At 49.8% G+C, this 17,039-nt stretch overlaps 1 protein-coding gene across 1 annotated transcript; it reads right to left on the bottom strand.

Annotated features, from left to right (window-relative positions):
• Positions 1 to 11,991: 11,991 nt before the first annotated feature.
• On the bottom strand, positions 11,992 to 13,640 carry SST (somatostatin). The gene is made up of 2 exons (XM_021536797.3): positions 13,352 to 13,640; positions 11,992 to 12,495 (listed from the first exon to the last, which is right to left on the bottom strand). Exons 1-2 carry the CDS (start codon positions 13,487 to 13,489, stop codon positions 12,283 to 12,285), a joined length of 351 nt encoding a protein of 116 aa, XP_021392472.1. The 5' UTR covers positions 13,490 to 13,640; the 3' UTR covers positions 11,992 to 12,282.
• Positions 13,641 to 17,039: the final 3,399 nt, after the last annotated feature.

Genomic DNA, 17,039 nt, shown 5'->3' with positions numbered 1-17,039 from the left:
TGCCATTTTTCTGTATTTCAAAATGCTTTAAAGATGGGACTCAAATCATCAACGTTAATTGCCAACCAAACAGAAATGAACCTTTTAAAAGGGAAACAATTTTATAGCTCTAATTTGATTAAGTAGCAAAGCATGTTGTTTCCATTTTAAGTGGACAGTATAAACATAAGTAAAGTTAATATTTATTAATCTTAATGTGCATGCCAGGTAATTGCAGTGCCCACCGCAGCAGTGAGGGCTGCGTGACTCTTGCTCTCTCACTGTATGTTTGCACACCCCTCGGGTAAACAGGAAGGAGAGGAAGGTTTGGTGCTAATGAGTATGAAATTCTCTTTCCAAAGGGCTCCTGATTTTAATCATGTGGTAAGAACTAGGGATACAGGTAGGTAATTGTGTTTGGTGACCATGGCCAGAATCCAGGAGAGGGTGAGCAGCTCTGGGAGAAGCTGTGGCTTACACATGCAGTCACATATCTACTCTTCTGCATGGTAGTCGTTTCCCACACAGAAATCTTTCCATACTTCCAAAATTGTTTTTGTAATATTGTTTTTTTAAATTCTTTTCCATTTTCTTGCAGTCTTGAAGCAAATCCAGCTGAGGTGTGAAGCATCCTAACACTGTGAGCAGGACCAGCACTGCGCTGTCACCAACACAAGTTGTGGGTCATTGCTGGAAGCTGAGTCATGAGTTCAGGAACTTCTGGGTCCGTTTCTGGCTTGCTGTGACTCTCCCTGTGCAGAGGATGACACAGGCCAGGGCAGAGCTGCTCTTGCTGGCTGGCAGCAGCAGGGGTTGCAGAGCAGCAGAGCTTTAGCAGACACTGGAGAATGGTCTCCCCTTGGCTGTGCTTTTGAGTCCATCTCAGGACAGCCACGTCTGAAAGGATTCTCCTCCAACAGGTTTACTTGCCATGTGCCTGTAATTCTGCTCCCTTCCACCAGTGCAGTGATCTCCTCAGCATCCTGTCTGGAGGACACAGGGCTTTCTGAAGGAAAGGTGCATTAACAGGGGAGTGGACATTCATGGGTGGGAGAAAGGCCATGGCAGCTGCCCAGGCAGATTAGGCCCATCATGTTCCTAAGTCAGAACCATACTGGGGCAGAGAGCTTTCCTGTCTCTGACTTGCCTGTGCCTGAGTTGAGCCCACTGTAACCACATGGGCTTCACATGGCAAGCTGAGTGTTGCCTTCACCACACCATGGCTGTTCAAATCCCAAGCCTGGGTGGGACCTGCCAAGGCAAGGCAAGATTGGCCCCACAGCCCTGCAGATGGGGCCAGTTGGTATGAAGCCCGTGGCATCTGGATCAGTACTTACTCAGATTAATACAAGCTATTACCAAGACCATTTGTGCTGGGCAGGAGCAGATGTAGAAATTTTCTAACTTCCTCTCAAATGACTTGGTTGAGAAGAAAAGAGCCCCAGAGCATCACAGGTCTAACATTTGATTTCCCCATCAAGCCTGCTCAGCATCTTGCAGGATTTGCCCTCCTGCATCCTGCCTTTTAATTGCTGACTGATTGTAATATAGGATTTTATTTTCCCTATAATGACTCTTGGGGCCCCCAGATGTTCTCCTCAAGTGTGGTTGCGTCAGCACTAGAGATTGAATGACTGATACCAGCAATTTTTACAGCTTGAAAGAAGAGAAATATGTGAAGGGGATTTAATTTAGCTCCGATATTGTGTCTTCATCTTCAAGACTCTACAAGAAAATGACACCAAAAGGTTATTTTACAATGAGAGGAGGGAGAATTAGCCTGAGAGAGGGAGAGATCACCAAGCTGGCTTTCTAATATCAGTTCATTACAGAGAACACATTTGCGCAGCCACTTTGCTGCTGTTAATTTAAACCAGGATGATTAAAAGCTGTAATTGCACCATTTTAAATAAATGTCCACTATCTGGATTATTATATTTTTAATTAGTATGTCCCTGTCAAATGTTTTTATCCCTCTGATTGATTTGTTTATACTGTATTTATTTATAATTCCTTGATCTCCCTGACCCTGCTGCCTCCTGAGAACACAGTTTGATTGTGATTCCAGCAAATGGAAGAGGACTGAACCAGGAAAGAGCAAAAGGCATCAGGTCAGCTTTCCCTTATGAGATCTTTGTAGCTCTCCTTCTTTGTCTCGTGACCCAGGTGCTCTTCTGCTCTTTTTTCTTCACCAGGGCTGTGGGGGAAGATGAACAGCCTGGAGGACTGTCTGGCTGGGAGGCAGGAGAGGAGAAAACTGAATTGTTATCCAGCAAAGCTCAGCCTGTGGAGCTGGCAAGAGCATCATCCTGTGTGTTAGGACCCATTCCTTAACCACTGTTTCACAGACAGGAACCTGCTCCTGTGGTGTAAGTTCCAGAATAAGCACTTAGACCCATGATACCCCATTGCATGTTGTTGTCTGCCAGGGGCAAGGAGCTGCAAGCAAGAATGACTTGTAGAGATCATGATCTGGAGGCTCAGGGCAAACCTGAGAGCTGCTCTGGGGCACCTGAGAGAACACTGTTGCTGAGACTATTTGGGATGCTGCTTGCTCCTGTAGGACTCCAGGGCATCTCTGGTGATGGGTTTATCTCCTGTCACATGCAGTGTCTGCAGGATAGGGACTGTCACTTGCTCTTTGTTCTGCACCCACTACAAGAGGCTTCTGATGACTGGCAAGGGTTCTGAGACACTCTGAGAGCATGAATGCATAGTTTGCCTGCCAGGCAAATATTGCAAACTTCCAAACACTTGACTTTCCCTCATTTCCTACAGTCTCTAGAACCCTTAAGGAATGGATCAGGCCTTCAGCATAATAGAAAAGGAGTCTGCATGTGTCGCCTGGCTGCACAGAGTATGTGGCCTCACCATATCAGCTCTGTCAGCTTTTTAATGGCTTTTCCTCTAGCAGTGAGCCAGATGCAGCACTGCAGCTGCTGTGTGGAGTGGGAGGAAGCCTGGTGAGAGCCCATGGCCACGGAGGCTTTTGCAAAGGCAACATTCTTACTGGGCAAATTTTGGTGTGGACTGAGTGACAAGGCAATGGATGGACAGACTTACCAGGTAACTATACTGGAATGGTGTTTGGGCATCTGTAGAGATCATTTTCAGGAATAAATGCTCATGGGGCACTTGCTACTAGGAAAAATGGAGCACAGCACTGAAGGAAGCCTCCTGGAACAGCACATCCAGTTGCCTGACATCAAAATTCAACACAGACATGAATTTGCTCTTGGAGGGCCACATACAGGGCAGCCAATTATGTTGCATGTAAGTGACACAGCTCCACTCCAGGTATGTCCTTTAGCACAAAAACAGAGGGTGTCACAAGAACAGAGCAGCAAGGAATGGAAGAACAGAGCCTCTGCAGGCATCAGCCATGTTCTCATTGTGAATCATCCAGCTACACAGCCATAAAATTAGGCCCAAACCACACATGAGCACCAAAGCAGGATTTCATGAGTACTTGAGCAGCCCCTGGGCAGGTACAGCACTGGATGAATGGGATAGGTGAGAGGGTGGCCATGATTTTGTACAGCATTAGAGAGAATTATAGTCTGCAGCAAACCAGTCATTTTGGTCAATCAGAAAGGGTAATTACACTGAGATCTCTGGGAGGTAATTTTCTTGTTGGCTGGTAATCAGCCTGTGTGTTCCTTTCTTCTTATTTTAATTAAAAATATTGGTTTGCCATGTTCACCAGGCACCTAGCTTGCTCTGCCTGAGCACAAATGTTTAATAGCATTTTGTAATTGACTGAATTGTCTATTAGTAAAAAAGCCTTGTAATTTAGAGAGCATCATTAGTGCTTACTGTTATACCTGACACAAAGCTAAGGACTCCCACCTTAAGAATTTAGAGACAAGAGGGGGGTTAAAGACAAATTAAGGCAATTTTACATGAGACTACTTGGAAAAGTGGAGCTGATGGATGGGTCAGGCATTGGCATTCTGCAGTCGTCCATAGCAGCTCTGCTCTCTCAAACTCTTTCAGTCTGACAAGTGAAAGTGGGTTTGAAAGTCAATGTATTGATTTTACCTAAGAGAAACCCTCAACTTTTACAAATGGCTTTCTCCTATGAGTTTCCTCTTGCAGCCTTTGTCTTTGGCAGGCTCCCTGGGCAATTGGTGGTCAATGTTAAGGCAGGTGGAAATGCTGTTTGGATGCCCTGATCTCTCTCTCATCTGGGAAGCAGGGCACGGTGTGTCTGATACTTTGCTAACTATGAATGTTGGAATGCTGGAAAATCCCATGGCAGGGCTCCTGTGAAGGCTGTTCAGGAAGGGTCAGGGCACAGCTGGTTCTCTGACCTGGCCAGATTTGTGTGCTCTGTGCTCAGTTCTGACCCAAGGTATCGGTGCTACCCACCTTACTTTTTTTAAAGGGCAAAAAGAGATAATTCACATGGTTATTCATGTAGGAGTTTGTTCTTTATTCGTTTGTGGTTCTCACCATCTGCCCACTGATGTGTGTGTAGAGAAGACCTGGATAATTTTGACGTCCCAGTGCTTTTTCTGCTGGTGGTTCTTCCTGCACCCAGGGACATCCCCGCAGGGAGAAACATGATATTGGCATCCTTTGAGGGGACCTGACTGGCTGGGAATCTCTTGTGGGCTGTTCAGCTTGCAAGGCTGTGTTGCTTTTGCAGGGTAATGGCTGTTGCTGCAGTCTTCCAGGTGGCAGAATGGCATCAACTCCTTCCCCTTCATGGACCCTCCTGTGATCTCTGTGGATCTAAGAGGAGATGTTTCCACCTTAGGGTATTCCCCAAGGGAGGAGAAGGAAGAAGCTTCTCTGGTGTCCTGTTCCGTCTGGATGATGGCCAGGCTTTGCTTCACACAGCTCTGCAAGAAGAGGGAGAGGTTTTCTATGAAAAACTCCAACTTCCCCAGGCCACTTTTTCTTACATTCATATATAAAACTCCTCTAGACCTCCATACTCTATTTGGAGAAAATTTTCTAGAAAATTGTTTCTGAACTATCACCTCCCCTCCTTCTCTTACAGTTGTTTCACTTGCCCTGTGCTTGGCAGTAGGGCTGTCTGTCTTCTGGAGGGAAGCTTGTACCTCAGAGTCACTTGCATCCTGAGTCAGGGCGAGGTGGTGCAGCATCCTCACTTTTGTCAGCTCACATAAGTTATGCAGTGTCGGAATCTGAGGTATTGATGATTCTGAGATTGTAGAAAGTCTGTCTTTCTGCCCCGTTGCCAAAGAAGAAGTCATAATTCATCTGTGCTGGTTTCCAGGTTGTTTATTCTGTTTATCTCTCACATGTTCTGCTGCCCTGCCACAGCTCTGTCCTGCAGGGCAGCATGTGGGGCTCTGGCCTCAGTGGGATGTTACAAACATTATACACCAGAAATTACCTGTGCTATATTTACAATAATAACAGTGTGTCCCCAGCCTAAACCAACAGAAAAATGCCAACACCACAGTGAAACATGGAGGGCAGGAAGAAGGAGAAAAAGGACAAAACACACCCAGTTTCCTCCATCTTGTCCCCTTTGAACCCCTTATCTAGAATCCTAAAATTTTACTTTTGCACCCATGCCACACTTAATTATTACTTATATCAAACACTCAGAGCTTGTAATTCATCCTGTAAGACTGAAAACTCTTTTCCATGGACAGAGATCACAGACAGTGTCTCTCGGGGCTCTGTCCAGGGGGGTTCCTGACCCCCTGCCAGGGTCCTAGACCTGCCAGGGCAGCCAGAGGGAAGCCCTGGATTCCCACAGTGCAACAGTTTTCAGGGTCTGCAGTGGGAGTTTGTTTGTCTGCTGCCTCAGTGTTTCCTTTGGAAAGTCTCCATGAGCATGTGGGCATCCAGCAGGATTGCATAAAGGTTGCTGCTGATGGTACCTGCAGAAGCCATGTGATCTTTCACAGCCACTTGGCCATCAGCTCAGAAAACTTATCTGGCTTCCCCTCAGAAGTCAGGCTGCCTTGGGGCACAAAAGATCAGCGTGTGGTCAGATTTTCCCAACACCCTCTTCATGTGTTGGTTTCTGATTTTCCTCTATGTCTCCAGTCAGGAATTCTAGCACTAAGGTAAAGAGGTTGTTCATTACATCCTGAAGCATTTCCACTAAGGCCTCCTGAGCCAGCTTCTTCTCCTGGAAGAGAGAGTTACAGAATGACACAATTACAGCACAGAATGATTTGTTCCTTCCCTCATTTCTTATCTTCTTCCTGCCGCTGGTTGATAAACTTGATTGATTGAAAGCTGGCTACAAGGAACTCATTAATGTGCCCAGATATGGCTTCTACTTTGTTCCTCTGTCTCAGGATCTCCTCAGTTTTTTTCTTTGCCTTATTGCTGGTGTCAGTATCACCACTGCTAATGTGACAAATAAGGGAATTGATGGTGGAGGTGACGTTATGACATGTGTCATCACTGTCTGAGGAGATAAGCAGGGTTTGGAATTCAGGGTTCGTATCTAACTGGATTACATCTTTCAGTCTAAAGAGATTGTGTTTTCTGCAGACCAGCCTGCTCACTTGCTTACTTGCATGTGGAGGCAATGTCTGGGGAGCCATATCCACAACTGAAATTTCCTCCTTGAGGGCAGGTGGGCTCTGGCTTCAAGGGTGCATCTCTGAATGCTGACAAGAGATTTCACATCTTGTGTTTGAACCATGCTGAGGTTTCTCATTGAAACATGTTGTTGAAGAAACTCTTGACCTGCCAGGTTCCTGTTTTGCAATATGACACAGCATCCTCATATGTTCTTCAGGAAGATCCCCAACTGTTTTGAATAGGCTAATTCCTTCCTCTGCCCCTGCCACTGCTGCTTAGGCTGCAAAGTTTCAGAAGATCTGACTGAATAAGGAGAGGATGAAAACCAAAAAATGTCAAGGGATTTACATGGGAGCAGTTTCTTGAAAGTTGTCATTAGGACAAAACCCACTGCATTTTACCCAAGGTAGAACACTTACTATCACATTACTTAACTTTATTCTGGCATGTTAAAAACTGGCAACTGTGACATGAGAAATGTCCTTTAGAAATGAGAAGCAGGCACTTAGTTTGGGGGAAAAAACCCTTGTCAGTGCCACAGCACTGCCTGCATCCTGACACAGCTCTGGCCCTGAGAAATGCTCCATGGAAAGCCCCTCTTTGCAGGACCTCTGACTGCAGCCCATCTCCCGGTGCTGGGGTGGGAGCCAGAAGTGGAGCAGCTCCTGGCTCAGAGGACCCCCAGCATCAGCTCGGGCACACACGGACCTTGAGCAGGGCTCTCTGTGCTCTTTGGCTCTCTCTGCTGGCTGCAGAGCACCCCAATCCTGGGCTTGTGCTCGCCACTGTGCCCCCAAAGTCACCTTCTGGGGAGCACGCTGCTGTGGGGGCCAGACACACAGGGTGAGGAATATTGTGTTAGAGCCTCTAGGAAGAATCACAAACCCTGCCAGGCACAAGAAGTAAAGCAGGGAAAAAGAGCTGCCAGAAAAGATTTACAAAAGAGCTTTGCAAATGTGACAGCTGATTTCCAGAGGGATCCTTTTTTCTTCCTCAGTCATGAGCAAAAGGAGAGTTTTTCCTTGAAGGCAGAGTGCAGAGCTCTGTGTAAGGCAGCAAATGATCTACCCCGGGCAGAGCAGCACCAGGTTGATTGCTGGGCTGGGAGGGAATCACTGACTTGGGCTCTGTGCCTGGGACATCTCCTAGCAGGGGCTGTGGGATGAGAATGGAGGGCCCAGAGCATCTCTCAGCTCTCCTCCTGGGAATGCTTTCCCAGGGCTGGAGGCCAGACGTGCTTCATCCTCCTGCACCATGGAGCACAGCAGGCTGCTGCCTGCACGAGCCAGCTGCAAGGGAGGGGGAGGTGAGCCGTGGAGAGCATCAGGAGGGATGCTCTGTTGTTGTACATCACACCAAGTCACTTTCTCTCTTGTCCATCAGCCAGTCTAGGTGATAAACAAAGCCTGGCTTTGCATTATTTCATGTTTTCTCAGGGAATATCTCTGTAGAAAATACTAGGGATCTTTGTTAGATTAATTTTGTTAATTGAGTGACCAGGTGTGTTTCTTTATCAGATGATGCTGGAAGTAATAGTTCACAGCCCAGGCTGGCACTTTTACTATACATATGAAGAAAAGTGAACTTGTGGCGGGGGGGGGTGGGGGGGGGGGGGTTTGTGGCTTTGTTATTTTTTTTTTCTTGTATTCTACAAGTTGTTTATGGGATAAGTTTTCTAAGACTGGGATACAAAACGTTTTCTGAGATACCCAGTATGTGGCCAAACAGCTATTGTCAGAGTGAAATTGGATTTTGGAAAAAAATAACAAATAATTACCTAATAAAATAAAGACAAAGGTGAAGGAAAAAGGAATAAAAGTGGGTTTTATTGCCTTATTCTGGTGATAAGCTGACAAAGAGTCAGAAGGTGTTCAGTGAGAAAAGAGTACAGTCTGTTCCTTTATCATAATAACTTTTATTGCCTAGGTATATCTTCTCTTACCCTGCTCAATAACCATCCTGCTGCTTTGCTTGCTGAGAATTAGGACTCTGTTGCAGCAGTGAGTGCTACTCTCCAAGAACCTGGTGCCCACCCATGCAGGGGCTGGGGGCAGATCTGGTGCTCCTCAGAGATGCTGGGAGTTGGGTGGGATTGAAAAGGAACTTTCCTGTGGTGCAAGCAGAGATGGGAATCAGAGATGCTCCCAGTAGCTGCAATCAGCTGGTGCAATTCTTGAGAGGAGCCCCAGAGGCAGAGTAAAGGCAAGAGCACCAAAAAGCATCTTATGGGCTCTTTTGTGGGGAGGAAACTTGTGCCCATGGGTCTAGGTTCTTGGTCTTTTCTGCAGAGCCAAAAGGAGTTAGGTGGTGCCAGAGTGGACTCAGGAAATGAACTCTGGGTCCCACAGGTTCTTCCTCTGCAGTACAGCTAGGATCACTTCAAGCTATTTGTCCCCAACAAGCCTTGTGGACCAAGGAGTACTTCTCTTTTTTACCAGTTAGAACTGCACCTAGAAATAATCTTGGGCTGCTTGCTAGATCAAGAGACATCCCCCAGCACCACTGGAGACTTTGCCTTTGGGGGTGGTTGAGAAGCTCCTCACTGACTTCCCACAGGTTATGTGTATTTCCAGGCCTTATACAATTTTTCTGGTTTTCATTAAGGGCAACCCTTCAAGCAGCAGTTTCAAGCTCTTTTATGTTCCTTACAGGCATTTCTCCACATTGCCTCAGGTGAATCAGCTGCTGCTGAAGGTGCCTGCTGCAGGGGCATCACTCGGATCTGCCCATGGCACCCAGTGCAAGAGGGGAGATGAATCAGCTGAGTGTGGATCACCACAGACCCTAAACTCCCAGACCCATGCTGAGGCTGTCCCTCCTCTCTGACCTGCAGAGAATGTGACTTGAGAACCTCCCCAGAAACTGCTCTGCTCTTGGGCAGCTCTGGCCTGTGTGCTGTACCTGTGTGCTCATCCAGACTCAGCCTTGCCCAGCAGGAGTGTTGCCAGCCTGGAAAACTGTTCCATGGCTCCATGTCTAGGGATTGAATATACTTTAGTCTCTTTAGCCCATAACTCCCACATATCAAAGGTGAAAAAGAAATCTTTCTTTTTCTTTCTAGTCTTTTTAGCTTGGCATGGCAAGACTGTCTCCTGCATCATGTTTGTACAGCACCTGGGATTGCTGGTGCTGCCACAGTGCAATTACATGTGGTGATACTGCATTTAATGCCTTGGAAGCCAGCTCCCCAGGCTCCAGGAACTCCTGAGCTGACACAAGGAGCAGTTTGTCTTTCTGTCTCTGAACTGGGGACATGCCTTCACCAGTACATCTTCATTAAGCTTCCCAGAAGCTGCCATGGCATACCATCAGCTCTATTGAAACAGTCTGGTGTAGCTTATGAATCACTGTCTTTAAATCCTGCTTGTGACTGAGGATCATCCTCATCCCTTTTTGGGATGAGTTTCACTCCAGCAACTGGCAGGATTAAACTCCCTTCAGAAGCATGGGTTGAGCATTATGAACAAGGGGAGAAGCCTCAGGCGAGTAGTGGTCTATTTATATCCTATGAAAGATGGACTCTGTGCATAAGAATATTCAAGCCCCTGGCCCCTCCACCCCCCTCCTGTTCCTCTAGCTGCTCTCTTGAGGCTGTCTCAGCACTGAAAAAATTAAGCTTCTTCTTGAAAGATAAGAGGAACCTCAGTCAACACAAGAGTGAGCAGCCAGGGACGGGGATGTCTCTGCTTTACTGAATCCCCTGAAATCTACTCTGTTGATGCTACACAGCAGCAAAGGAATCAGATGTGAGCTGGGACAATTGCTGTCTCCTCACAGAGCCTGTCTCCACATTTTCAAGCAGGGTCCTATTCTTACCCTGCCTGCTTTTTGAAGCTGATTACTGATCTATATTATCTGCACTTCTCAAATATCATTTTGGAGGCGTTTCCGTGCAGTGCAGCCCTGTCCATCCCCCAAGAGTGAGTTAATCCTGCACCCTCCACAGCTGCACCAGCTGCAGAAATCCAAGGCTCAAAGAGGATAAGGCTCTCCCCCTGTCCCCACAAAGTGCTGTAAGGACCACTGTGCCCTGCCCAGTCTGCACCACCCCCAACCATGGTAAAGAGGGCAGACCTAACCCCAAGGCACTCATGTGGAGCAAGCATTTCCCCAGACCACACCACAAAACCTATCCCTCTTCCAAGGAAGGAGGAGAGAAGCTCCCCGGAGCTGGGGAAGCACGGGATTGTGTCACAGCAAGGCTTCTCCAGCACTGCAGGGTCCCACTGGATCCTTAGCCCTGCCTGCCGCTCCAGGGAGGGAGGGAAGAATCCAGCCCTGCCTCTGGCCCCCTCAGGGGCCGACAGCAGCAGCTCCCCTCCCTGGGCACGTCCCTGCTGCCTTTGCCTGTTCCCTTTGTTTGTGGAGGAGCCCAGCAAGCTCTGTAGCAGGGCTGGGATTTCACACTTGGCACTGCTACAGTTCCCAGCCACACGGGATGCACCTTCCCCTGCCTACAGGGAAAGGAGGTGCAGACCATGAATGAAAGCAATGGTCCATGAGCCATCAAGAATGATGCCCCACAGAGAGCTACGCTCAGCACAGAGCAGGGGCACCTTAACAAGCCTTCAGCTGGGGAATCCACCTTCACTGGAGTCATGCTGAGCCCTCTGCCCATCAACATCTCTAAAATCCCCCATTTTTTACCCTTCTTTCACATGTGATGGCTACAAAATACTTATTTTTAATCCTGAATGATGAATTTCTCATCAAAGTGGCACCTATTCCCTGTGCAGGATGTTTACTCTTCAGCTCCAATTCACCTGTGAGTGCGTGGCACAAATCAGCGCGGCAGAAAGCTGAGGCTCTGCAAAAGCATGAAAAATTTTTCTTTCACTGAGAAAATAATGTTTTTCTCACAATGATATCTCCCACCCTGCTGAACACTTCAGTATTGCCTTTCAAGATGATGAGGTGGGTAGAAAAACTGCTGTGATCAGTTCATTAGATGGAGAGGGGCTGGTGTCATGGGCTTGACATCTCAGCTTTACGGGGATGCAAAACTGCCCCTGAACTGCAGAACAAAGGAAAACTTTCCGAAAGAATGCCAGAAGCAGTGTTTGTCAGGAATGCTGCAAGGAGTAAAATATGCCAGGTAAGAAAACCTTTTAGAGCCTGTGGCTGAGGAGGAAATAAGATGTGTGGTGTAAACTTGTACCATGAACTACTTTTATTGTCCTCATCACTTGAAATACACAGCTAAGATTTTTGCTGATCCCTCTGGTGATGGGTGTAAATCCTCCAGACTGACTTGAAGTGCCAGGCACTGTGGATTTGGATCAGCCACAACTAAATCACAGTGATATCTAAAATATCACCGTGGCTCTAGCTCTTTTAGTAAGACCACAGGAAAAAAATCACATTATGATACACTGAATGTGTGCATACGTGTGGATGTGGTGTTGGCTGCCCTGAGACAGGCAGCGTTCTGAAGATGAGCAGCCTGAGAGGTAACATCAGTTTTCTCATTGACCACCAAGCCTCAGCATCACCGTTTGAAACATAAATTTTATTGTAACAGAGAATTAAAAATAGTACATTTGAAAGAGTTGCAGAGTGCATGTCATCAAGGAACTAGTCAGAAATCACAACTCAAGCAAATCATGTACAATTGGAACAGAAAGTTTTATTAAAACAAGTGGAAATCAAACTCAAATTTTCCTTGTTTGTTTAATTTCACCATAACTGTGGATTGTGTATTTACAGTCTTCGCCTCTTGTGGTGAAGGTTCTGCTCAGGGCAGGGCAGGGATGGATGGGGAGGAGAGGTGGGTTTCAAAAGCTAACAGGATGTGAAAGTTTTCCAGAAGAAGTTCTTGCAGCCTGCTTTGCGTTCCCGGGGTGCCAGAGCGGGATTTGAGTTAGCCGAGCGCTCCAGCTCCAGTCTCACTTCATCCTGCTCAGCCCCTCGGGACAAGTCCTCAGACTCCAGGGCTTCATTTTCTGTCTGACTTGGCTCTGAGAGCAGTTCTGCCAAAAAGTACTTGGCCAGTTCCTTGGATACAAAAGACAGAAAGGGAAAAAGAGATAGAGAGACCACAATTACTGCTTGATTTTTGAGGGCTCACCACTCTGTTCCTCTAAGACTTCTCTGTGGCTGGATTAGAGACATTCAGGATGCAGGAGAAGAAGAGGAGCCCTGGTTTTCCAAAGAGCCCAGCCTGACAGCTGCTATGCAGCAGTGGTGTCTATAGCATCTACCCGGTGTGGGGAACAGCCTGCTGTCCTGTCCATGACAGGGAATGAACTTGTCTTTACCTTTTCTTCCCACAGCTCCAGCACTCAGTACCACGCTCGGCAAGGATGCCACGAGCATGCTGCTAAAGTGACACGGGAAAGGTCTTTGGGGGACCTGGCAGGGGACATTGAATAGGTCACCATCTCACTAGAACTTGATTTTCTTCTAGTCTCTCCAAGCCTCTCCTGTCACCCAGCATGGATAAGGCCATTGTTCTGTGCTCTGGGGAAGCCGCCTTCATTCTGTGACCCGGAGAAAACCTTGGGAGCTACACCAGGAGCTCTGCCCTGTGCTCTAGCAGTGCCTGCTCCTTACTGACCACCAGCACCCAGCTTGTCTGTCTCACCTCCCAGCACCAGCTGCCCAACTTGCCGACGGCTCAGCCCCGGCGGGGAACCGGGGATCTGCGGGGAAAGGGGGGTTCTGCAGCAAGGAACCGGGCGTCTGAAACGGGGCCATGGGGGAAGCCTGGCGAGGACCTGGAGGGGTCTGCAGCCGGGCTGCCGGGGCTGCGGCAGGGAGCGGAGGGGACGCGGGATCTCTGCAGCAGCGGGACGCTGCGGCGCGGCCGTCGGGGCGCCCGAGCGGTGCCCGCCCGTGGCGGGGCTCTCACCTGCTTCCCGGCGGCGGCGGCCAGCGACTTCTGCAGGAACTGCCGGAGCCGCGGGTCCGAGGGGGCGGCCGACACGGTGCCGAGGGCCAGGGCGATGGAGAGCAGGGCCAGGGCGCACTGGAGGCGGCACGACAGCATCTCGCCGGCGGGTCGGGCGCGGGAGGCGGCGGCGGCAGGCGCTGGCGGCTCCGCTGCGGCTCGGCTCCGGCGTTGGGGATCTCCTCGCCGCCCGCCGCCTTTATAAACCCTTCTCCTGACGTCAAGGCGGGGGCGCCCCCCTCGCCCCACGCCGCCGGGGGTGGGTCTCTGGGACGGGGCGGGGGGGAACGGGACCGGGGATGCTCCGCTCTGCCCGATGCCGGCCAAACCTCCACGGCTCCCCCTGAGCTCCCCTCTCCTCCAGCCGCCCCCCGGCCGCCCCCAGCCCCCGTCCCCAAATCACCGCGCTCCCAGAGCTCCCGACCCTGCCCGTCCGCTCCCTCCTCCCCGGCCACAAGCCCGCCGGAGCGGCGGTGGGGTCCCGGCTGTAGCGCCCGCCCGCGGCTCTGACCCGGCGCCGGAGGGTGAAGCCCCCCAGCAGCCGCTCTGCCGAAGCCCCTCGCCCCGGAGCCAGTCCCGCCCCGTCGTGTGGAAACGGCTCCAGGGGCGCTGCAAAGGGTTCCCTAAAGGGGGATTGCCTCCGGCTCCTGCAGGGGGTGGGGGTGCCGAGGTGCCCTTGGGGGTCCTTTTGCCTCCCCTGCCCCTGTGGGTCTCTCCGGCACCGGTTCCCGGGTTCCCTCCCGCGGGCAGCTCCGAAGGCAGCGGGAGCCTCGGGGAGATGCCCCGGCTCCTGCCGCGGCTCGGCAGCTCCGGGAACCGATGACAAATCCGTGCCTGGCTCGGGGCGTGCTGGTCCCTGCCTCAGCCTGCGGGGACCCTTGTCTCCATCGCAGGGTCGCTGGACGTGCTGGCTCCTTAGCATGCACCTGTCCCACTGGGATGGTGGGACAGCCTCTCCCACTCCTCCAGCCTCTCCTGTGAGCTGGCTGGTGCCCACAACAGGAAAAGCTGCTTCAAACCCCCTGAAGGATCAGCCTCCTCAGCTGTCTCCCAGCTGGCAGGAGCAGGGCAGGATGTGCTGGAAAGGGCCTCTGTTGTCAAAAAACGAGTATCAGAATCTCTCCTATCTCAATTTCCAGCTGAGAAAAATCAAGGACTTGAGAAGAATTCAAGTATTGCAAAAAGGTCTCCAGAAACCTTCAAAATGGTATTTTGCTTCATGATGAATTAATGTGCATTCTCTGCCCCACTTTCAACCCTGGGGCTGCTGTCTGGGTTTGTTGAAGCTGACCAGGGAGTGTAAAGCATGAAACAAAGTGTTCCTGCTCTGTTTTACAGTCCAACACGATGAATTGGTGCTGCTTTCTGGTTCCAGACCAGGTAGAACTTTGGGCTGCACTACAACTGCCCTCCCTGGATGCTGCCTCCCTTCCTTTGTGCAGTGCAGCTCTGCAGCCTCACATGGCTTTCATCCTCTTCATCTTTCCTGAATTGTGGAGCAAAATTAATAAAATCATGAGAGAATAAGCTTTCATTTGTAGCCCATGAGACCCTGAGGGTTGGGTTTACTTGTGCTGCATTTACAGCCAGTTTTTCCCCATCTGCCTGATGTGAACAAGGCCAAGCTCTGTGCTCCTGAGACCCTGTCTGTCTTCTTTCACTGGTCTTGCTCTGGGGAAACCGGTGGAGAAGAATCAGCCCCTGCTCTGGTTTAGACAAATTCCCTGGCTTTGGGCACAGGACACAGCCTCCTACCAAAGCCAAGGGAAGTGATTTGACCCAAAAGAGCAGATTGTCCCTAAGAGCTGTGACTGTCAGAGCTTTTCTCTCCACCAAGATCCTGTGTTAGCAGCTGGACCAGCATCTCTCTCCTCCTGTGGGCAAAGAAGCAGAGCCAGTCCTGGGTGTGGCAAATGGCCAAGGCAGCAGATGCCAGGGCACCAGACCTATCCTGGACCTCTTGCCTGCCTTCAAGAGAGGCTTCCTAGGAAAGGATTCTCTCAGCAATAATAATTTCACCACTTTTGTAGATGTGCCAGAAGCAGCAAGCTGGGCTCTTCCACTCTACTTGCACTGAAAATAGACTTGTTTTGTAGCCCTCAGGCTCTCCTGCTTGGCATAGCCCAGCCCAGCCCAGCTGTGCCTCAGCAGTGCAAGCCTGGGCCAGCTTTGTAGAAGGCTCCAATTCCCCACCAGCTTATCCCATCTCCCACAGCCCAGGGCTGCTTGGGTTCTACACTGGAGAGCAGCAGAAATGGAAATGAGAAACAACACTGGGTTACTTCAGACTCCCCTGTGGCTTACTGGAAGCTGTTATCTAACATCCCCTTCCACTGCACAGCAGGCGACTCTCCAGGCTGGCACCCCTTCTTTTATTCAGCATATCACCCCAAGGGGATGGGGACACTGGGAACTGCCATCACTCCAGAGCTACCATCCTCCTTTAGCTTCTGCAGTGATGGATCTGCCCTGAAGTGCCAGAGGAATCAGTTCAGCACCTGCATTTCTTAGAGCATGGCAATGGGCTGGAGTGCAGCCTTGGACTGCTGCATAGGATGGAGAGCTGTGCTACATTTCATCACCCTTTGGACTCACCTGGACACCAACATGGAGATGAGAGCTGTAGGAGCTGGCGGAGTGCAGGAACAACCTCATTGATGAGTTCCCCTCTTTCTCATTTCCTGATAACTTCCTGTGGGGCCAGCAAGATTTGTATACAGCTAATGGGATTTTGCAGAGTTGCATAGCTCAGTCAAAGATGGATGGGTTCCACGTGGGCTGGCAGGGATGGTTTTAGAAAGTTGTTGTGGTCCTGTTGCCACCAAATGGGGGAAGATACCAGACTTGATTCCTAACAGGTTTTGAGAGGCCATTCTTGATGCTGTGCCCAAACCCAGGCTGCTCAACAACTTGTTCTTCCCCAGCTACCCAGGACCTCTGTGTGCATGAGCCCAACTCTATTAAAGATGTTCAGACCAGAATTGTTCCTTCCCTGTTTTCACCCACACCTTGTTTTTCATTTTGGCTTTTACCTAGCCCAATCCTGCCCTGCCAATCCTCCCTGGCCAGCTGGCAGTGCAGGGCATCCAGCCACAGAACAATAACACCCAATGGGACTTTGGGTTGGAGAAATGCTGTTGGAGTTGTTGGACTCCCTACAGTCCAGTTCCAGGCAAGCACAGACTGTCAGTCCCACTGGGAATTCCTGGCTTTGATGTTCACTGGCTACTCTGGCTTTTCCAGGCACTTGGGGACAAGGCTTGGAAGATGAAATTGGCTCTGACTCCATCTCTCTGTGTTCTGAAGGGGTCCCTCTGTTCCCCCCTCTGCCTGAGGGAGGCTGGAGGAATTACATCAATGTTCCCCAGTAACAGGGCAATGGTGACCACATGGAAGTGTCTTGGATTTGTCCCACTGAATCTCAGAAGCTCACCTGAGGAAAGAGTGGTTGGTTTCTTCTCTATGGTCACGCTCAGGACACGATGAGGATCCTGAACCAGAGCAGCCTCAGAAAGGCTCTGACATCCACCTTTTTGGGATTTTATCCTTTTGGGATTCAGCTGAGAGTATGAGGCTGGTGAGGCAGAACCAGAGACAAAACTTTGATGGGACTGTTCCCTTAGAAATATCCCAGCCTGTTTAAAGGAGA

The sequence above is a fragment of the Lonchura striata genome, chromosome 9 (assembly GCF_050655825.1).
Source record: "Lonchura striata isolate lonStrDom1 chromosome 9, ASM5065582v1, whole genome shotgun sequence".
NCBI classification, from domain to species: Eukaryota; Metazoa; Chordata; class Aves; order Passeriformes; family Estrildidae; genus Lonchura; species Lonchura striata.
The sequence above is the reverse complement of the archived record's forward strand: the minus strand, read 5'-3'. Positions and strand labels throughout refer to the sequence as shown.

What these genes read in the sequence shown, in the direction of transcription:
- SST (XM_021536797.3), bottom strand. Translation starts at nt 13,489, where the DNA reads ATGCTGTCGTGCCGCCTCCAGTGCGCCCTGGCCCTGCTCTCCATCGCC. An exon ending in CCGCCGCCGCCGGGAAGCAG is followed by an intron (nt 12,496 to 13,351) that starts GTGAGAGCCCCG and finishes TTTGTATCCAAG; the next exon opens with GAACTGGCCAAGTACTTTTT.